The sequence below is a fragment of the Lissotriton vulgaris genome, chromosome 1_1 (assembly GCF_964263255.1).
Source record: "Lissotriton vulgaris chromosome 1_1, aLisVul1.2, whole genome shotgun sequence".
NCBI lineage: Eukaryota > Metazoa > Chordata > Amphibia > Caudata > Salamandridae > Lissotriton > Lissotriton vulgaris.
The window spans coordinates 1,706,110,095-1,706,133,231 of record NC_141685.1 but is presented as its reverse complement, the minus strand read 5'-3'; the positions used below and the strand labels follow the sequence as shown (position 1 = coordinate 1,706,133,231).

The following is a 23,137-nucleotide window of genomic DNA, read 5'->3' as shown; positions in this document are numbered from 1 at the left end:
TAAAAACGATGAAGAAATGATGGTGAAATACTTAAAAATTAGATCGTGGTTTTGTAGTCATGGAAACGATAAGTAATAACAAACAAAATGGCCGCTGAAACGCACACGTCGTAGCGTAATGCGTGGTGGCGTCGGAATGACGCGTGAAGTGTTCCTTTCTTCGTTCGGGAAGAAGACACGGGGACAATGCGAGGCGCGCGTTGGTAAGTTTACCTTAGTTTTGAAAGATGCTGAAAGCAAATAACAGCATGAGTAGCGCGCGCTGGCGAAGGGTTGACGAGGCCACTCAGCAAAATAATGTCAAGTAGTGCAAAATTACACCGATTACCAAAACGGAAAGGCAGTAAATAAAGCGCACTCCACCAAAAGCGCTCGGCAGCTTAACACAGTCAATCTAGTCAAATCCAAGGATTACGATATAGGAATGGGTAGAATGAAACTCCCGCTGGTGCAATCAGGGCACTTAATATAATAGACAGCCGCTGGTGCAATCTTACACACATGAGGAATTATAGTAAATAAATACCTGGTAACTTTTAGCTGTAAAGGCGAACGCTGTCAGTTTTTCAGAATTTTTTCCATCAAATGTCTTTAAAGCTGGAAATTCTTCTCTTGAAGCTGGGGTTGTAAATCCCATCCTCGTCGCCAAAATTATGTAGTAAATACTCCAAGAAGGCACAGAGAAGTTAGAAGAAGTTTATTCTGAGAGACAGCTTAAACAACCACCTCCAGCATAACACCAGTAGGATCTGAACAGCTAGTACAGATAGAATGTTGGGACAAGAATGTACAATAACAATTCTAAGAAGGAATGATGCACTTAACATGGGATACTACACCTAACAGCAGAAAAAGCACCCCGTGCCGCCTGCTAGATGATGTAAATAGATTAAGATAACTCTCTTTGTGCAGATTTGTTCATATAGAAATAAAGGCCTTAACGTGTCGAACCGCAAGTGTAACAGGGTACTCGTGTGTTACCAGATTAGCAGAATGACATTCCCAAATGAACAATACATAAATTAAAGCAGCTGAGAGGTCACACGTGTTTTGCTAATCAGGTGCAGATTGAGCATGCACTGGTAGCTAATGTAATAGTGGTATTTCCACGAGTCCAGTAGGAGAGGCTGATGCTTGCACCCATGAAGATTACCGGTAAATAACCGGGCAGGATCGTATTCTAGCGTGCACGAGATGGTTACAAAAAGCTCCTTCTTCCAAGCTTCCACGCCACCACCTCTTGTGAGCCCAGACGAACCACTTTATCCCAATGCGCCTTAGCTACTTTATCTACAAAACTCGGCAGCGCCTAGCAACGGGGCGAAATGCCGGCGTTGAGAGCGCTGTGAGGGTCGGCGCTTTTGTGCGCTCGGGGACCCAACTGTGCCGACAGAGGCCAGCTGCGCTGGCTGGTTGTACGTCTCCTTGAGAGTGGAAGCGGGGCCGCCGCTGCCTCTCAGACCCACTGAACTTTGCTCGTAGGCTGGCCCTCTCATGAGCAGGGAGGGGGCGGGGGAGCGCCCTGGCTCCCTGGCGGTGGCTGCGAGTTTCTCAGACTCGGAGACGGTCTGCAGAAGGGAGGGAGTTCAGTGTACCGGCTCAAGGACGAGGTATCCTTCCACCCGCCTGCAGCACCAGCGAATCCAGCTCTCAGGCACCACCAGCCCTGTACATCACGTACAGAGCAAGGACTCACCAAAAAACACTCATCTGTTAGACCAGCCGCGGGAAGCGCGTCTCTCAAGCACCGGCTCTGCACAACAAGCAAGGAGGGGAAGGAACGCGACAAACCCACAAGAGGCGTGCATCTTCCAGACCTGCCGCACTGAAGGAGCCAACTTCTCACACATCACCTCTTTTAATTACTTGCGGAACCCCCACACATCTGGACCTGTGTACACATGTGCGTGTGCTGAGCTTGCTGCGCGCACTCATCTCATTTGTAACGCAGGTGCCCCAGAATAAGGACTCGTCTTCGAGGTCTGCTGCTTTCAAGCGCTGGCTCCACGCTGGCTCCACAGCACTCCACGCGTGGCACTAGAATTTAACCAACTCCCAGAATAAGGATATTTCTACCACCCACAAAGCTCAGGAATTTCCGGAAATTATTCATCTTAACTGTCCAGCATCAGCTGTGTGTACGGATTAATCAGTCGAGGTGTCTGCAAACCGGTCCAGGCTACTTCGTAAATCGCTTAGGCACAAAGGGTCGCCTGCAACACCTGAGAACAAGGGTTCACCAACCACGGTCACTGCACGAGCAACAAGGCTGCATGCCACACACACGAGCACGGGTGCCCGTGGAACGCCCAGCCCTGTAACTTCATACAAAGGGTTCATCTACCTCGCCAGCTGCAGGCAAGGAGTGGAAAGTGGCCCATCGTCCTCCCTGTTGCATGGAGCCGAGCCTTAACTGTTCACCTTCAGCAGGCCAAGGGTCATCATCTTTTCATCCACCCCAGTCTGTTACCAGTGACGCAGAGGTGCACTACCATAGGGACTGATTTATACAGTCTATACAACTTCTAGGGACTCCTCACCCCTCCAGCAAAAGCCCTGATCTCCCCAAACTCGTGCCAGCACTGGCCTTCTCGGCACCCCACGGACTGATGTACACATTCCTTCCATTTTCCAAGGACCACTTTCCTGCCTAGCACAAGCCCTGCCCTCCCAGAGCTCAGCCCCAGCTACCCTGGGAGCACATGCTCTCCAGTGCAAGAGAGCTCTTCCCATTGGACCTTCCTTACTGACCTAGCGAGGTCCTGAGGCGAGAGGACTCTGCAGCAGTGTATATTACATAACCACAGAGAGGAATGGCCGCCATCGCCCTTTTTTGTCTCTTTCTCCACCTGCCCCTCCTTTCTGGGAGTCAGGAACCCGAGGCCCTACTGGAGGACCTGGATCAGCCAGTGCTGAGGCAAGATCATGTAAGTTTCTCTGGACCCCATTACTTAAAGCGTCACTAGTCTTGCTGTTGTTATGTCCTGCTGTAGGCAGAGCAATCCTTAAATAAGGTGCAAAGCCAGATGAAAGAATTGAGGAACAGAGTTGAAACGGGGGTGTCACAGTCACTGTGTACACCCCCATGCACATTGTGTTTTCCCTTTTTTTGTGTTCATTGTCTGTACAGTATAGCGTGATTACATGTCACTATTCCTAATTTTTCTAGTGCATATTGTAAATGAGGCTAGAATATAGTGTAAGCTAACTCCATCAAGCTGCATCATTGTATCTCATTTTGTATAAAAAAAATGGCGTGCCCCTTAAAGTGACCCCACCCGAGCCAAGCCCAGCCACACCACTCTCAAACTTCACCAGCCGCCACTGACAGTGTTCGCATGTGTTTCATGCTGCAGAGCTCTTTTCTAATTCGCCATCTCACATGGCATAGAGTAACAGCGACACTAGCGTGAGCCGTCGAAGTCAGGCCCCAGTGCCTTATTTTACTTTCTCTTTAGATAGAACCCTACCACACAGCACAGTGGTTTACTAATGACATCTTGGGGACATTCTGAAAGCTTCCATTGCTTACCATTAGATTTGTGGTTTGTAACTCACATGTGCTTGCTTTCTATTTGCCGGCAATATTTGTCATCAGTAAAATTGCATGTCTGTGTAAATGTAATGGTCATTTCAATTGAAGATGTGTTGTCTGTAATGGCAGCACGCTACCACAACATGCATACTCCACTTTACACTACTACTTTCTATACTGCACCCCTCCACACCACTGCTCTCTAATCTTCACCACTCCACTTTGCGCCTCTGTACACCACACCACTCTACTCTATGCCAATTCACTTTACCACACTACTCTACTATGCTCCACTGCATTCTTCACCACTGCACTCTACACTGTACCACTCCACTCTATGCCACTCTACTAGGCAACACCGGACTCTATGCCACTGCACTTTATGTCAATGCACTCTTCTCTGTACCACTCTACTGTACACAAGTGCACTTTATGCTAATCCACTGTACTTTACTCTAATGTATACTGTACTCCATTCTATACCACTACTATTCTCTGCAACTTTGTCTATGCCACTCCATGCCACTTTGCTCTACTGTATTCTACAACACACTTCTTCACTCTGATCCACTCCACTCTATGCCACTCCACTCTATGCCACTTGACTATACAGCACTCTGTGCCATTCTATGCCATCCCACTCTCCTACACTACTACCCTCAATGCCACTCCACTCTATGACAATATACTTCACTCTACACTACTCTACTTTACAACACTGTTCCACTCTACGCCACTCCACTCTGTTCTACACCACCCAATGACACTGTATGCCACTCCACTCTACGGCACTCTACTCCACACTGACACCCTACTCCACTCTATGCCACTCAGCTCTACACCACTCTATGAACCTTCTACTCTATCACTTTCTACTCCCTCCATGACAGTCCAAAGCACTGTACACCACTTCACTCTGTGCCACTCCATGAGACTTATTTGCACTCCACTCTACGCTACTCCACTCTACGGCACTTTACTCCATTTTGACACCCTACTCCACTTCACCCCACTCTCCTTTACCCCACTAACTTGCAGCCATGCTGAACAGCAGCCACGTTGGTGTGCAACTTGGCTAAAACATATTGGCAAAGCCAATAGCCCTTGCATAGGCAAGACCAATTTCCAAAGCTTGTTATATAACTGCGCTGCTAATTCCTAAAGACAAGCTTTGCTAGCAGTAAAAGGCAACCACCTTTTAATAGGACCTTAACGTGCTCCCGGAAAACTCCTGCATGTCGAGGTGCATCAGGGTGCACGAGTCTGGCTTGTATAAAGGCAGATCTCCCATCCAAGACCGCTGAGCGGGCCAATAGTGATTCAAGGCATGAACTAGTACACATGTTTAAGCTGAGGGAAGACTACACATGTCTAATCCCTGCTTCCCTTTCCCAGTACAGTAGGGTTTCGATCAAATAATACTGCAGGACCTGCCATTAGTGTCATGGTTGTTTTTGTTATTGACAAGCACTCACATTCGTTGCTGACCAGACAGCTGCTAAAATAATGCAGTAGGTCAATGACCTTAGTGTAGAAATCTGTGGGCAACGTGTGGGTTACAAGTAGGAACTTTAGTGGGGCTACTTTAAGCTTTCATCTCTCGGGGGCTCATGGGGTGGGGATATTTATTTATTTATTTATTTACTGACATTTATAGAGACCCGTGGGCGTCTCGCGCTAGACTACAGTAATGTCCCTCCCCAGGCTGAAGTGTGTGCGGACTCGTATGCTGTATTTATTGGTTGAATAGCCACGTCTTCAGTCTTTTCCGGAACTGAAGGAGTGAGGGGCTTGTTTTTATGTGGTGTGGCAGAGTATTCCAGATTTTAGGAGCCGCAACTAGGAAGCGGCGGTCGCCCCAGGAGACTGTTCTGCTGCGTGGGACCACTAGTTGGTTAAGTGATGTGGATCTGAGTTTTCTGACCGGTTATAAAGTATTAGTTGATCTTTAAGGAAGCGAGGTCCTTGATCCTGCAGTATTTTGTAGACTGTGCGCAGTGATTTGAACTTTATCCTGTTTTGGATGGTCAGCCAATGGTAGGTCTTCAAGGTATCTGAAATGGGCACGAATTTAGGTTTTTTAGAGAGCAAGCGTGCAGCCGCGTTCTGTACAGTCTGCAGCTTTTTAGTGACTCTGTTTTGTGCATTAAGAAAGAGTCCATTGCAGTAGTCTAATGATGTTAAAACCAGAGAAGTGACCAAAGTCTTGGCGGCCGTATCTGGTAGAAAAGGGATGATTTTTCTTATCATTCTGAGTTTGAAATGGGCAGTGGCCGCAACCTTATTTGCATGTGCCATAAAATTGAGCTGGTGATCAAATGTGACTCCCAGGTTTCTAACCTTAGAGGTAGGGCAAGGTGGGGTGCCGAAAGCTGATGGCCACCAGGCTGCAGACCAGGCTGGCGAGAGAGTGCCAAAGATAACCACCTCTGTTTTATCGGAATTGAGCTTCAGGCAATTTCTTGCCATCCACTCACCAATAGCAATCATTCCATTTTGGAACCGTGCTGCCACCTCTTGCCCATCACCCTTTATGGCCAACACCAGTTGTGTGTCATCTGCGTATGAGGTTAGGCTCATCCCGTGTGCTTTGATGACACAAGCAAGGTCCGACGCATATATGTTAAATAGTGTCGGACTTAGGGATGAGCCTTGAGGAACCCCACACGGTAACGTATTACATATACATATTGCACTGAGCACCATTAAGTTTTATAAAGTTACTAAGACCAAAACACTGTCCAAAAACAGGCAGTAAATTCACTTGCTATCATTGACGTAACAGGAGTTTATAGATAGTTGGCAAGACCACAACACCATCCATGGCTTTTGGCAAGAAACTCTGGACTCCCTACAAACCAGTGCTAGATGTGGAAATGTAAGAGGGGAGGGGCTCTCTGTGTCAGAGTGCCTCTTTGCTGTCTAGAAGTGCTGGGCATTTATAAGAGCAGCACCCTGCTGAGAAGGGCATGTACTCTCCATTTTAAGTTAAAGAAGTGCTTGTACTCAGTACCTGACAGTACCGGCCCATTTAAAGCACTGTCACAAACCCTTCTGCTTTAGCGCCGCTGACTTCATGTGCAGCTGAGGGTGGTGTTTAAAGTTCCAGCCTCCTCCTCCATAAATGTGTACAAAGGACAGCATTGTCTATCTCTTTTACAGGCAGGTGTGTCCCCCAAGCATGTGCCTTGACCTCTTCACCAAAAATCTCCTCTATGCCCTTAGTGCACTTTGCACTTCCCAAGACGGCACGCATTGATGTGACTCCTTGCACTCCTCACCAAACTGGAGTCAGATGGAGACTCAGCAAAAAATAGTGGCCCACATATACAAATCCAGTCAGATTTGAACTTGTAAAGACACATCGTATAGGTTTTGTACAGGGTATGAGAGACTGCATGCATTTGTGATTGTTGCAGGTAATGATTGTGGTGGTATCAGGGAAATAACAGTAAAACCCAGCCCACCAGACCACAAAACAGGCCCAAGAACAGTAAAAGACAGGTCCACATACTGACCTGTTGGATCAGCCCTTCTGGCACAGCCAGATTGCCCTATACATCAGTCCGACCCTACTATTCTGCACACTATTACCCCCTTACATTCATTATCACTGATTTCACATGGTACAACCAAAAAGATTGAGGCACACATGACTATGCCTGGGCGGAATTTCCCTTACACCAGAGTAATTAGAGTAATTTCAGTAATTCTGCATTAGTCTTTAATGCAGAAATACTGATAAAAACGCAATTACACCCACTTGTTTAGTTAAGAGTAATTTGACTGCCGATACTCAAGCGCTGCCAAGTTTTAACTCCTCACACCTGCATACAAGGCCTTGTACAACATAGGTCAAACTTACCTCAACAGACGCCCCTGCTTTCACCATCCCACCAAACTCCTACGCTCTGCCTCACTCTCTCCCGCACACAGCCCTCGCATATGCAAAAACAGAAAAGGAGGCAGGCGCAGCTGGCACAGGTAACAGCGGTGGGGTGGCGGGGCGGGTGGGGGGGAAGTGGACAGACGATGGGATAGGGAAAGTAACATAAAAAATCATAAAATCACTTACCTTGCGCTCGCCGCATGGAGCACAAGGTAAGTGTTTTTATTTTTTTTAAATTTTACTTTCCTTGTCTCATTGTCTGTCCATTTACCTTGCCACCCGCCCCACCCAACCTCTGTTACCAGTGCCAGACGCACCTGAGTGGAGGCCTAACCTTCTTTTACCTTGTACCGAAAATTTGGAACAAACTCCCTCTACACATTAAGGCCTCCTCACTTCTGGAAATGCCGCAATAAGCTGAAGGCAACTGAACTACACACCTGCCCCAACACCTATATTCCCTTTGTGTGATAAGTCGTGCTTTAGAAATCCAAATAACATAACATACCAATTGTGTGGGGGGTGGGGGGAAATTCTACTTCAAGAACAATTTTAGCGAGCACGCTCACTATTCGTGTTCTGTTGCATTTGGCATTATTTCTTAGCGCAAAATGCGTCCTCACTTTGATTTAGAACACGACGTGCATTTTGAGCTAAGAAAATATTGCTAAATACAGAATACTCTTCTTGCATATTTCTGCATAGCCTTGCAGAATTTTGGTGGTAAATCTGTGTGATTACCCTACTTGAGTTATGCCCACCCATACATATGACACCTCTGCAAAATCTGTCAGAAAAAATAAAATAAACAGTTTTGACTCATTATTGTTTTCCACTAAATAGGCAAACACCTCTCGTCAGATGCAAGATAGGAAAGACATCCGAGAGTAGGGGATTCGTGACAATTACAGTTTTTGGTAAAGTTGGACATGCATTCTTTTTCTCTCGCGATATATTCTTTTCCTCATCAAAGCACTGTGAAAATAAGTAATGGAGACAAGGAAGACTGACAGAAAGAACTTAAGACAAATATATAATTACAGCTTTGGAATTCTCTCAGCATCCAGCCTACTCCCCATCTCTTCCTACTCCAATATCTCTGTTGAAAAACATAGGGCTGCAGTTAAAAACGTACCCTCAAGAGTACACTGAGTGGATGACTATGCCTAGGTGTCCTATGTTATAAAGTGTGACTTACTACATGATAGCCTTCACACTGAGAGTGCAACACCACGCAACGTGGGGAGGGCTGATGCACTTGTGAGGTAGTCATGCTATATCAGACAGGAAGTCCCATTTTCCAACATGGCGGTGCTCATGCATGAATTGTGAACCTCTGTCAAGTGCTTTTCTCGCACCTCTCCATCGCTCCCTGTGAACTCTGTGAACCTTAAAAACGGTAGAAAGTGCCCTGTGGGTCTTACTCAAAGGCATGTTTTGAGTTGGGAGAATAGAGGGGCATGGGAGCAGAGGTGTCTTTTAGGACCAAAATCATAAGCTCTCTTGATTTTTCTTTAACTAAATTAATGATCGAGCATCTTCTATCGAACGTAGTGACCGCAGATCTTTTGATCTACAAATTATATAGTTTGAGTCCCTTCGGTTTTTAATTCACTGTATGTGTTTTCACCGGATGTGGGTGCCGAACACTATGCCTGCCATGATTTCTTAAATTCCATCTTTCCATTCTAATTCTTGTGCTGCTGGGGCCCACTAACAGGAAGAGGAATTAAATTTGCCAAACATACAAAATCACAGCGACAGATGGTTGAATCTCGTCACGCAATGCACAGTAGCTTTTATAAATATTTGTTGTGCTTCTCGAGCTTGAAGCAGGTGGAGAGCATATCATATTCGTTGATTTTTCCTGCCCGTGTATTTCTTGATCCTCATTGGCTCTCTGCAGTGTGATGTGGTGTCATAACAACACTCTCTGGCATCCGCGGCCCATCCATAACTTCGCCCACACTCATTCCAGTCCGCCATGTTATGACAGTTCCTCCACGAGGCTGAAGTACGGGCTCCCGGAGATGCTGGTTTACATGACGGCTGAGGGCCAGTCAGCCATGGGACCAGCACCTGGCTTCCATTAGTCGGCCTAAGAGTGACATCTCTTTCCGGGAGTGCTGCAGGGTGCGCTGATTACAGAAATCATTGCCACCTACCGAAAAAGTGCTCACTGTATCCGCTGCGGATGAAAGGAAGCCTAACACAAGATGTGAACCAAGCACGCATGGAAGTCTAAGACAACATGTGAACCCAGCACGCATGGAAGTCTAAGACAACATGTGAACCCAGCACGTATGGAAGTCTAAGACAAGATGTGAACCCAGCACGCATGGAAGTCTAAGACAACATGCAAACCTAGCACGCATGGAAGTCTAAGAGGAAGTCTAAGACAACATGCAAACCCAGCACGCATGGAAGTCTAAGACAACATGTGAAGCCAGCACGCATGGAAGTCTAAGACAACATGTGAACCCAGCATGCATGGAACCCCTAGACAACATGTGAACCCAGCACGCATGGAAGTCTAAGACAACATGCGAACCTGGCACGCATGGAAGTCCAAGACAACATTTGAACCCAGCACGCATGGAAGTCCAAGGCAACATTTGTACCCAGCACGCATGGAAGCCTATGACAACATGTGAACCCAGCATGCATGGAAGCCCTAGACAACATGTGAACCCAGCACGCATGGAAGTCTAAGACAACATGCCAACCGAGCACGCATGGAAGTCTAAGACAACATATGAATCCAGCACGCATTGAAGTCTAAGACAACATGTGAACCCAGCATGCGCGCAATTCTCTCCAACAAACCAGTTGACCAATTTTCATGCTAATGGTTTTCTCCTCTACTACTATTTTTTGCTACCTCTACTACTAGTTCTATTTCTACTTCAACTCTGTTTTTGCGATACCACTTTCCCAGTACCACTCTTCGTACTACTTCTAGGGCTACAACTACTACAACTATACCCATGTTACACCTCTAACCTGCAATTACAAGAATGTCTGTACTGCTACTACAACTATGACTACAACTAACATTAATACTATTATTACCTTTATCTTGATCTTACTGTTTTTGATGCTGATTCACAAAGTAATGCAGATTAATGCACAGGACACATTTTTCCTCGCCCACCAAGCCCCTAGGCATATATTGGGAAAAACGTGCATACTTCTGACACCGTGAAATTATGCTTGCGGATTGTACACAGTATAGACAGTCCAAAAGCATTTGTTTGTTCACTGACACATTTTCCCCTTCTGGAAGACATTTTTCCAAGCACATAAATCTCTTCTCCAAGATACCACAAACTATAGCTGTGTGGATGACCTTTACCTTGTACGGACTAAAGTCTCTTAACATCTGTGCAACTAATCCAGCCTCTTCCATTTTGTTTGCCCAAGAGGTTCCTCTGTTTTTCCTTTTTCTGTCACTGTTTAAGCCACCCCTCATCCCAACTACAGCTGCACCCACAAACCTCCCCACCCAATAGCCTCTGGATGTGGTAAAGGGAGCACTAGCTCCAATCGGCTTCATTCCAGGGTTTTGACTGGTGCCAGTAGTGTGTAGGTTTTGGTGCGGTAGGGGTTTGTCCGTGCTTTAACATGTTTGCCTCCTTTACTGCATCAATTTCATGACCCCTTTCCTGCATTACTTGCAGTGTGGTCATGCTCAGATAAAAAAGTCTCTCCAGTTATCTTACCTTATCTTATCTTATCTTATCTCCCCTTATTTTATCTTCCCTCATCTTATCTTATCTTATCTTATCTTATCTTATCTTATCTTATCTTATCTTATCTTATCTTATCGTTTATTATCTCATATTATCTCATATTATCTTGTCTTGTCGAATTTTATCTTGCTTTCATCATATATTGCAGAATGTTATATGCCGTATTATGCTTGGTGATGTTGTTACATTATTTGATGTTATGCTATTTTAACTTACGTTATTTTACTTTAATCTAATGCAACAACAGTGGATTGACAGTCCTTCCGAGCATGGCAGTGTAGAAGGCATGTTCGCTGTTCGAAAACATGTTCACACACTGCACCCCTGAGACTGTTCAGGAGGGGACAAGAAGTCTATTTGAAGGCTCTACTGCATAGCTTTTTCCATTTTGCTGCTTGTGGGAGAGTAGAATGGTTGACAGTGATATTGACAGCAAAAAAAAATTCTGCGTACCCTAATGTTCCATCCAAATCCAGACCCATTCCCCTCCTTACTGAGATATGTAAAATCTTTTAGAAGCTGATAAACAGGTAGGTTTGGGTTTATCTGGTGACCAACACATTGCTTAAGTCCAGTCAATCTGTTTTTGTCCAAAACACAGTACTGATATGGTGTTACTTGAAGTGACTGAATAAATTAAACTTACCCTTGACCAGGGTAGGAAAACGGTGCTGATTCTACTAGATCTCTCTGCGGCATTCAATACTGTGTCATGTGTGCTCCTCCTGCAACGCCCTAATCTTCTTGGAGTTGGTCGTCACGCTTTTGATTGGATGAAATCATTCTTGGCAATTCATGGTCAATCTGTTTGGATGGCCCCATTTTCTTTGGGGTCTGAGCCCCACACAATTGAAGTGCTTCTAGTCTCATCCCTTTATCCCACTCTTTTAAATATTTCTTTGGCCCCATTAGTGGTTTTGGTGTAATACTTTGGAAGTAAGGTGGTGTCTTCAGCTTATGACACCTTGCTTGTCCTCTCTTCTGAGAGGGGGGCTGATTTAGGGTGTTGCCCTGTCAAGTACTACCTTTCATTGGTTTTTGAATGGCTTTGTGCCAGTCACCTTATGTGCAATATGGAGACTACTGTGATTCTTTTGTTTGGATCCTTTCATAAGGTTTGGTGGCATGACAAGGCCCTGCCTTTGCTATCACCCTCAAAGGTTGTAAAAAATCTAGGGGGAATGTTTGATAACCTCCTATCCTTCCAACCTTAGGTGTCCGCAATGGTGGAAACATGCTTTGGACTGCTTCGCACCCTAAATAAATTCTCTTTTCTTCTTCCTTTGTCTTCTAGGAAGACAGTGCTCCATGCCATTGTTACATCTAGGCTGGACTATGCTAATGTTCTATATTTAAGCCTTCCTCATTATCCTTTTTGGTGGTAAATAAGTTTTATTAAAGATAAATGACACAGGAATACAAATATAATATTCTGTTCAGATAAAGAAAGAAGTATGCATTTAAACATTAAAACCATCTGTAAATAAGTGAATTAAAAGCATAAGAATAATGCATTTGTATTACACTTGTTTAGACACTCCTAAAATTGATTGATAAATAACACATAATAAAAGCAGTACTGAACTTTGTATTGGTATATTGAGAACCTGTGAAAATATGAGAGGGCATATAATATAAGAAGAAAAATATTTTTATGAGAAAAAAAGAGGGAAAGATAAGAGAATGGAGATAGAGAGAGATATATGAGAAGAAAAAGATAAAAAAAGGAAAGGAAAGAAAGGGAAAGAAAGAGACACTATCGGATATAGAAAGAGAAGTTAAGTAGAAGGTGAAGTCGATGATGGATAAGATGTAAATGGTAGCCATAATAGATCAGATCTAATTTGTAAATGACTTGAAGCATGAGGCAACAAAGCAATTCTATGTTCATCACAAATTAAATGTCACCAGAGTAAAAAGGATGACTTAGAGTTGTCTTTCCAACATGTTAATAAAACCTTAAAAGCTACAGCAATACATAGATCAAATAGAATTGATTTAGAGGTAGTTTGATCAAAATCAGACGACATAGTACCTAAAAATGCATTGTGTATGTTAAATTGAATACTATAAGAAAAAAATCAATATACATTTTGACCAAACTGCTTCCCAAAAAGCATAAACTTTAGGACAATAGTAGAGTAAATGCATTAAAGAACCTTCAGCATTAAAACATGACCAGCAGGATGATGAGACTGACTGGGTAAACTTATGTAAATGTAGGGGAGTTGTAACAACTCTATTGTAAATAAAATATAAGGATTATGTGATATTTGCAGCTTTGGATGTCTTGAAGAGTTTTTGCCAAAACTTGTCCCATTGGGAAACAGACAGTGTTTGGGATAAGTCCTGTTTCCACTCTAGCTCAATATTTGATTTAGTCCGTGTGCAGTTAGTTGTAGATAAAGTTTTATATATAAATGAGGCACTGGGAATAGTATCAGAAGAAACTTGGTACAAGGGTGTATCAGGTATGAATGAAGTTGGAATTAACTGAGAAGTAAAATTCAGTAAGTAGCTTTGGAGTGTTGGAGCTAGAATGTTATATTGCTGACTGTATGAATCAGGTAAATTAAAGGTCTCTTGCAATTGATGAAAAGGTAAAATCATATTATTGACAATCATTTGATTGACATAAAAATACCCTTTTCTTTCGAATGTTTGTAGTAAAATGATTTGTGACAAAATTTGATGTGTTTATTATACCATAATGAGGAGGCGAGGACAAATTGATATTTATCAAAATTCTTAAAGAAAAGTGTATGTAGAAGATATTAGGAATATTTTAAAATTGGACATTTGGAAATAAAAGTACAATTAGTAATAAAAATAATATACTGTAATGAAAAATCATTTAGCAATTAACATTCAATAGTAACCCAAAAAGGTTTAGGTAAGTCTTGATAATCTTTAGACAAAGCATAAAATTGACGGATCCAAAAAGCAGTATGATACAGTTTAAAATCAGGGAATCTAACACTTCCCTCAGTTTTGGAGCGACGTAACTTGGATAAAGCAATGCGTGCATGTTTATTATTCCAAAGAAACTTAGTAAATATAGAATTAATCTGCGTAAAATAATAATTGGGAATTTTGAATGAAAACATTGGCAATGTAAAAAGTATCTGAGGAACAATCATCATTTTAATTGTATCAAGTCTGCCCCACCAAGATAGAAATAAAGGGGACCAAGAAGACAACAAATTGGAAATCTTAAGTTTTAGAGCAGTAAAATTGTGGGATAGAGTATCACGAATATTAGAAGAGAACCATATGCCCAAGCATTTAATTTTTTGTGGACATCATATAAAATTAGTAGAGTCAAACATATGTCTGTAGCTTGAAGAGTTTAAAGGTAAAATCTCAGTCTTGGAGAAATTAAGTTTATATCCTGAGACATTAGAAAATGATGAGATTTCTTGTAAAAATGGGGCAAGGGATGTAACAGGATTGGACATATAAATAAGAACATCATCTGCATATGTAGAAAGTTTCATTTGGTGGGATTTCAAAGTAAAACCAGTAATAAGAGGGTTATTTCTAATACGTTCAAGAAAAGGTTCCAAACATAACAAGAAAAGTAATGGTGAAAGGGGGCACCCTTGACGTGTACCTCTTTGCAGGGAAATATATGGGGAAAAAAGACCATTAACAAAAACACATGCTTTTGGATCTGTATAACTTTGGCCCAAATCCAAACCATTGTAAGGTGTGTAACATGAAATCCCAATTAATTCGGTCATAAGCTTTTTCTGCATCCAGAGATAATGCAGCTAGGGTAGAGGGATAGTTTTTACCAAAAGTGAGAACATTAGAAAACATTCTGCATTATCAGAGGCTAAACCTCCTCTGACAAAGCCAGCCTGATCTGGGTTGATGAGAAGAGGAATACATTTCTCCAAACGGGAGGCCAAAATCTTTGCAAAAATTTTACAATCATAATTTGTTAGAGATGTAGGGCGAAAATGTTTGCAGAAGGAAGGATCTTTATCTGGTTTAGGGATAACAATAATAAGGGCTTCTAAAAAAGAACCACAGGCCTTTGAATTGGATATGAATGAATTAAAAAGCTCTGATAATGAAGGTGCAAAAATTGAGGAAAAGGCAAGAAAGATTTCAACTGAAAAGCCATCTGAGCCTGGAGCTTTTAATTTCTTCAAGGATTTGAGGGCGTCAGATATTTCTTGAAGAGAAATATCCTTCTCTAATGGTCAAAAGACATCTGGGAGAGATGTAGGTTTAGGAATATCTTGGAAAAAAGATGTGAAATCTTCTTTAGAGGGGTTAGTGGTTTCTGTGTATCGGAGATTGTAATATGATTGAAATGTACTGATAATATCAGAATCAGATGAGAGGAGTTTATCATTCGATTCTGCATGAATAGGTTCGATGGCTTTACGTTCTGATTTGATTTTTAAGTAATTTGCTAGCATTTTCCCTGCTTTGTTTTGACCTCCGTGAAATTTTGATTTAACTTTAAGAAGGATATTACATGCGTCTACAGTGGCAATTTTATTTAAGGAGGATTTAGCTTTAATTAACTCTTGTAGTGATGATGGGTATTTGGAAGAGAAATACTTGTGTTCCAGGGTTTTGATTAATGCTAGGGTTTCTGAATATTTGGCATTTATTACTTTTCTTTTTTTGAAGAATAAGCAATAGTGAAAGCTCTAAATGATGCTTTAAATGCATCCCAGTTATTATGGATTGAGGTGTCTCAAGAGTTATTCATTACAAAAAAATCATTAATGAAGGAGGTTGCTTCAGAAATAAAAGTACGATCTGATAAAAGGAGATTGTTAATACGCCAACTGCCTTGTTTGCATATGGTGGTGGATATATCGATGGAAGTAGATACGGGAGCATGGTCAGAAATATAAATAGAACCAATTTGTGATGAGTGGAGACAAGGCAATAAAGATTTGGAAACTAAAATGTAATCAATACAAGAACTTGTATGGTGTACAGGAGAAATTAAAGTAAATTCTGAGGTATCAGGATTACATGTCTTCCATGAATCAAATAAAGGACAAGATGAAATGGCAGATTGGAATGATTTGTGAGTTTTGTCTGGTTTAAATTTACATTTGGATTTTCTGTCTGAAGAAGGGTCCAACCAATTATTAAAGTCACCACCAACCACTACGTTAGAATTAGATACAGTTAATAGTTTCATTTTTATAGATTGCCAAAATGCCAGATCTGGTTTAACAGGACCATAAATATTGAAAAAGTAATTTGCATTGTGTTGATAATAATATCAACCAGTACCCAACGACCATAAGGATCACATTCTGATGATAATATGTGTGCATTAATTGATTTGTGAAATAGTGTAGCAACACCGCCATGACGATCCATTGCAGAAGAAAAAACTATTTGATTAATAAAGTTACGTTTGAGTTTAAGAGCCTCAAGATCATTACAATGGGTTTCCTGTAAGAAAGCAACTTGGGTGTTATGTTTAGCTAAATGAGACAATACCTTTTGACGTTTGACAGGATGACCTAGACCACATACATTCCACAAGACCACATTAACCATGTTGTTGGATTAGAGGATACATGAGGAAACAGGAACACAAAACTGCATAAATAACAGGGAAAAAAGAGAGAATACAATTATTAACATGTGATGAACAAAGCACGCTGGTAAAAATAAAACACATACCATACAACAAAGTGAACATATAGTAAGAAAGAAGGAAAATGAAGATAAAGACAGAAAGAGGAAAAAAGAGGAAGACAGATCAAGAAAAAAGTAAACAGATCAAGGAGTAGAATCCAGATCTGTAAAGCAAGAAATAACCGAAGTTGGAGGAGCCTAGTGACGTCGAAGGACATGGACAACAATAATAATAAAATAAATAGAATGAGAACCTCGTATATAAGAAAGCAACAGTGACTAATCATAGAGTTTTAACCAAGTATAACTTGTAGAATCATATTAACAAGCATTGTACTATAAGAACAGTCAGATGCTGGTATCCATTCCACGAGATGAGATATTGTGTAGATAAAGTTTAAGTTTGTCAGGGTCATCAAATGAACGTGAGCGTCCTTCATGTGTGATTTTGCAAAGGCATAGATGAAGAATTCCATGTTGAATATTAAGCTGTCTCATCTGAGGATGTAGTGCAAGAAATTCTTTACGTCGAGCATTTGTTGCATTGGAAACATCCTGGGTTATGAAGATATTATGGCCTGACCAGATGAGACGACGTTTAAGTCTTACTGCCTTTAGGACAGGCATGAGCTCAGTAAATTCCAAGAAAATCATTATAAATTCGACGTGGTTTATTTGAAGAAGGATGCAGAGAACCAAGACGATGTGCTCTCTGTATGTTGAGGGGAGATGCAGATGGCTGAAGATCCAATAGTTCAGGTAGGAGCTTCTGAAGGAAGGAAACCATACCAGAACCTTCAATATTTTCCGGTAGTCCGTAAAGGCGTAGGTTATTCCTTCGATTACGATTTTCAAGATCCTCTGTGTGTATTTCTAACTGGTGAATTTCTTGTTCTAATATGGGAACCTTTGAAGAAACATCTTGTAAATCGCTTACTCGTTGTTCAAGTTCCAAAACCTTTCCCTCCATAACAATCCATCTCTCCACGATCTGTTTTAGCTTTTCATTGGTAGTAGACATAAAAGGCTGAAGGCCACATACTTCGTCTAATATAGAGTCCAGGACTGGATTTTGTGAGGAGAGAATAGGAGAAGGTGGATCATTCTTATGGCTTTTTGGTTTAGTACCAGAGGAAGAAGATCTGACAGCATGAGGATCGGTAGCCATTGTGAAAATACTGTAAAGAGCGATTTATAAAGCACAGCACTGGTTGAATGCGTCTAAAAAATATAGTAGAATGGAATTAGTTCTTATAAAGAAAAGGATGTAATAGTATCAACGACCACAACATGTGTCACACTTTATAATAATAGTATTAAGCAGTAATAGCAAAATAACCTGAAGGATGGTATATGAAATATCATATTAGGTTCCTTTTTAAAGATGCATACTTTCTCCCTGCTACAGAAAATATTGAAATAATGATAAAGGGAGCACTTTCATAAGACAGTCATTTTTCAACCATGTCCTTAGATGAGTGAAAGAAAAGAAACATTATCTGCGAACAGATATAATTGAAAGCCGGCAGAAGGAGAAAAATATGAGTGGCTCAATACAAAATGGCAGGAGCGCTGAGCACCGCTGCTCTCTCTGAGGTGGCGGAGCTCCTTCATTTAAGTTACGTTAATTTCTGGTTGCATCAATGCCAATGCCAGGATAACAATGGCGTAGCTTGAAAGTGTTCACAAGGTATTAAAGCATAGCATATTTCGCCAATAAAATAAAAGTTGGCAGCTATTTTGGTGTGACACAATTAGGAGAGGTCAGTTAAGCAAGCTGGGCATTGGAAAGCAAATTGCTCTTGTAGTATTTATGTCCAGAGCAAAAAAGGCCCAGAAATATGCTCACTGGAGGTGCTTTTGTTGGGAAAAGCGGGCCGCTGTGAGGGAAAACGCGAGCGCCAGCACCAAAAACAAAATGGCGGGCGCCTTTCATTTTGTAAGCTGAAACTCACCGCCGCGGCAAAGGGGCTCGAAACTGGTGTCGGGAGGGCGAAAATCCCATGAACGGCTCACCGCATCTTCACGGAGCCATTCTTGCAGCCTGCGGTCATGGGAGCCACCAGACGAGGCTCTAAATCTGCAATAAAGTGCCGCTTCGGAGCGGAGCTCAAACGGAATGCGCCATGACATTTTGGCGGGTAAGCCACACACCCCTTCCTCATTATCTGATTGTTAGACTTCAGACCAGTCAGAATGCTGTCACCTCGCTCATTCTTAGGCTTCCTCGTCAGACTTCCATGTCTTCTTGTTTGTACTCACTGCACTGGCTACCTGTGAAGAAGAGAATTCTTTACACATCTCTGGTTATGGCTAACAGGGCCTTCTTTATGGCTGGTCCTCAGTACCTGACAACAGGACTAAGTCTCTACTCTCCAGCTAGAGCTTTACGCTTACGATCTTCTAGCTGTATTCCCTAAGATCAGGCAGGTCAGAAAGGGTGGGCACTCCTTCTCCTATCTGACTGCTAAGGCCTGGAATCAGTCTCGGTTTGAACTCCACTCTCTAAACGCTGAGTCTATTTTAAGGAAAAAACATAAAACTTGGTAATTTGCACTGGTTTAATTGTCCTCCGACTTTTTGACATTAGCATCCCGATACTCCTAGGAGCATCTGTGTGCTTTATAAATTCTCTTCATTCATTCATACATTCATTCATGATATGACATGAGGAAGTGCTTGAGTACTGGCCATGTGTATACTAGGCTTCATCTGTATTTTGAAAATGTTTTTAAATATTCTCTTACGTACCGTGCTTTAAAGCATTCAGCACCCCATCTCTGGATCATGTGTAGTCTGGATTTAATATTCGGAGCAGGAGCCTATGGTAAAGATTATAATGTTATGGCAGCACTTTGTGCTAGTTTATCTGTTGGTGAAATGTAACCTAAGTGTAACATTCAGCTTTCATATCCATATGCTGTCAGAGTATATATATGATCAAGGTACATAGGTGAGGCTTAAGTATAGTTAACGTGTACTTTTGCAATCTATTCTTACCTGGTTGATATATTGGTCTTCAATATTTTTTCTACAATATGTTTGTACCGTGATATTTAAATTCGATCTTAAGATGCCATATCTCACTTCTCATCTGTATGAACTGAAAAAAAAATGATCACATCTTTTTAGTCACAGAAATCCTGCTACACCTAGATATACTGGAGGAAGGAATGTGTACTGCTACATATATTTTATTTGCCATTAGCATCTGGAGATGATTTCTATTCCCTGGAACTCCTATCACAATAGCTTCTATGAGGATTTTTAATAACCCAAGAGTGTCTGCACTCACTGTGAGGGTCCTGGTGCCAGGTAAATAACAATAGACATGAGGGTCTTCTGATACTAGGATGATGGGAACAATAACAGTCGCAGTTTTCGTCTTGGAAAGATTAATACATGCACTTGGTTGTTAAAGTGGATTTTGTTAATTTAATTCGTTATGGAAATCGCTTCCACTACCACTAACGTTTTCTGATCAGATTTATCAGAGGACATTTTGGTATATTTCATAGGGATTTCTAACGTTTATAGGGTGCAATTAAAAATCAAAGGCAGAGCTACGTACAGTGTTTCTGCTCTGCAGATTTCCCAGCTTGAATGCACCTAGCTCATTTGTGGTCAATATTGGCATAAAACATCACAGACATTTTTATGGAGTTCTTGGGACTTGATAGAGAGCCTAATGTATAGAGTGTGTTATGTATCAATTAGATAGTGATTCGAAAAAAGAGGGTATTTCACATCTACTTAATTATTTATCTATTTAACCAATAACTTTTCTCAAAGCACAAATTCCAGTCTTTCATTCTTGGTTGGAATTTGACCTAAATAAGTGTTATTACCTTCTGCTTCATAAAGTACAAGTATTACAGGAGACCACTGTAACTTCCGGGAGCCAGTATTTGGTATATTCTTCCAATTTAACTAACGGTTGGGTGAGAGGAATTCCAGCTGAAATAAAAAGTGAGTTGCTCTGCTTTTCCCAAACTCAATATGGGCAAGCATGGATATCTTGACTGGAGCAAAGACAGTATAATGATTTTGGTTACTCTATGCAATGTGATGCTCTCGTCCAGGCCAGAGGGGCACTTTTGGATCTAATAGAAAGACCACCAGAATTATACGATTCTGTGGTTACAGCATTTTCCTCATATCTATCGATTTGACCCACTTGGACATGATCCACCAAAGTCCGCATATTTTGATGATTTCACCAGAAAAATATTTCTTAGCTCAAACAACTGAAAATGACTGAAAAAAAAGTACCAAAACCTGGTACCACAACCGCATAATAGCACAGTCTATGCGAAGTTTAACTGATGAGCTTTCTGTTGCGATCGCTGCATTGAGGTGTTAAATTGGTGCTAATTAGTTGCACATTTGCCCTATCATCATTTTAGGTGTTGAAATGATAAAATAAAAAAATAATACTGTCACAGATTGTGCTGCATTATGCCACATCATTTGTCCCTCTTGCCGCTCAATTTTCTCAACCCTGCTTCATAATTTGGCCCTCCACTGGCAAACAATTCAAGTTGCTCTGCTTATAAGGTTTTTAGCTTGTGTAGAAGCCACCAAGTGTTGCCCATGGAACTGTCACGCAATATAATACAAAGGTCCACGTATCACTCATTCACAGACTAAATAATGTATTGAGTGGGTCAATTAGGGAGCATCACCTTATTTCAGCGTAAAGACCCATTGCCCCCATCTTCTGCAAAAAACAAGTGCACATGGAATATTGGCCCATGAAATGCAGACGACCACCCTTTCTGATTAGGTGAAGATTCCAATCCAGAACCACTAAAAATGTGCATTCAATATAATTCTCATTCTGCGGCCCTCCCGAGAGTTTAGCCCACAGACCAACGGAGGGTAATGCCTTTACAGCATAACACACTGGTCAAAGCCATCATTTAATGTCAATGAATACTATATCAGTGTGTTCGCAAATTAGCATTTTTACTTAGCCTAGTCCCTGGAATCTGAACGTGCACCCCTAGGCGGTGGAAGTTTGGTATGATCTGCCGCCAGGACATGCCCCAAGCTGCAGGCGAAGCTATTCAGTATTATATATAGGTGTGGCAGGGCGAGCAGCGAAGTGTTGTACAGTTACAGCATCATTGTAGCTCTGCATGGACAGGTTCTTTGGTTTAATTCTAGCTTTGTTGTGAGAGCCGAGGAAGGCCGCCACACCCTCAACAGACGACGCTCTACCTCACCCCGGGCCTGACTCATTCTAAAGTCCCAGACAACTCAGGTATTTGTAGCCGGGCCAACTATCCGTGCCACTTTTAACTCAGTGGCTGTAGGACAGTAGAAAGAGCCATGTTTTAGGAGGGCTGAGAAGAAGCAAAAGAGGAGTCTCCGAAATCTGAAATGAACCTGTTTTTAAAACTTTTTTTGCAGCAATGTTTTTAAAAGTGTCTGAAGACTTGGGTTTTTCTTGCAACAGATACTCTTTGTTATTCATTCATTTAGTATAGTGGGATATCTTGCCCCTTCTTTTTGCGTCGTCTTCCTGGGTCTTTGGGTGGTTCCTTGTTGAACGGAGCACAGGTTCAGCTGGTGTCCAAGTTAGTGCCAAGGTGCTCTCCATTGAGTGTCAGGGCACTCTATAAATGTGTCTTCATTCATTCATTCATTCATGTATGTTCACTCTAGGGATTGGGTTGTGAGTGGTGAAAGGCCGTGAATGGAGGTTGTCCTCTGCAGCAATGTCTACTTCCCTCACTACCTGCCAGGGCTTGACAAGTCCTCTTCAGGGGCTGAGAGGAACTCACCACATGGGAATGAAACCTGTGGTCTCACTGCAGACGGTGGCAAAGGCATAAAAATGCAAGGATGGGGCTCATTATTGATAATGCAATGGGGCACATATAGTTTAAAGGATGCACCAAGGGCAAATGAGAACTGGATGACTTCAGGTGTGCGAAGATCTAAAGTTGCCTGAAACTAGTTAAGATGACATCCTATGTCATCCTCTGCCGTATGTCACGAGAAGTTGCTTCCCCCCTTCTACACTCAGATATAGCAGAAACATAAAATAAAGACATGCCAGATCCCGATTGGTTACATACATCTGATGTGAGACACTTGAGTCAATGGGACGCATTCATCGGCTGGTCTGAACTGCAACCAGCGCTGGTGTGGAAAATATGAAGCAGCTTTACAATGCGCCAGACCCACAGTAGATACATGGTGTCATTGAATCCTAACCACAACCGCCCTTATGCTGAACTTTGCGTCATTTCTGGTGGGTAAGTGATAAGCAAGACAGAGTATAATACATATGGCTCAGACAGAAGGGGAACAGATTCTTACTCTGGG

The 23,137-nt window shown here is 42.0% G+C and overlaps 1 protein-coding gene across 1 annotated transcript in view; it reads left to right on the top strand.

Moving 5' to 3' along the window:
- The first annotated feature begins 1,357 nt into the window (after positions 1 to 1,357).
- ITIH5 (inter-alpha-trypsin inhibitor heavy chain 5) overlaps positions 1,358 to 23,137 on the top strand; it is a 264,445-nt gene continuing 242,665 nt past the window's right edge. Inside the window, exon 1 of the mRNA XM_086918959.1 lies at positions 1,358 to 2,927. Within this exon, the coding sequence (XP_086775085.1) occupies positions 2,814 to 2,927 (114 nt within the window). The 5' untranslated portion in view covers positions 1,358 to 2,813. The remainder of the gene's footprint in view (positions 2,928 to 23,137) is intronic.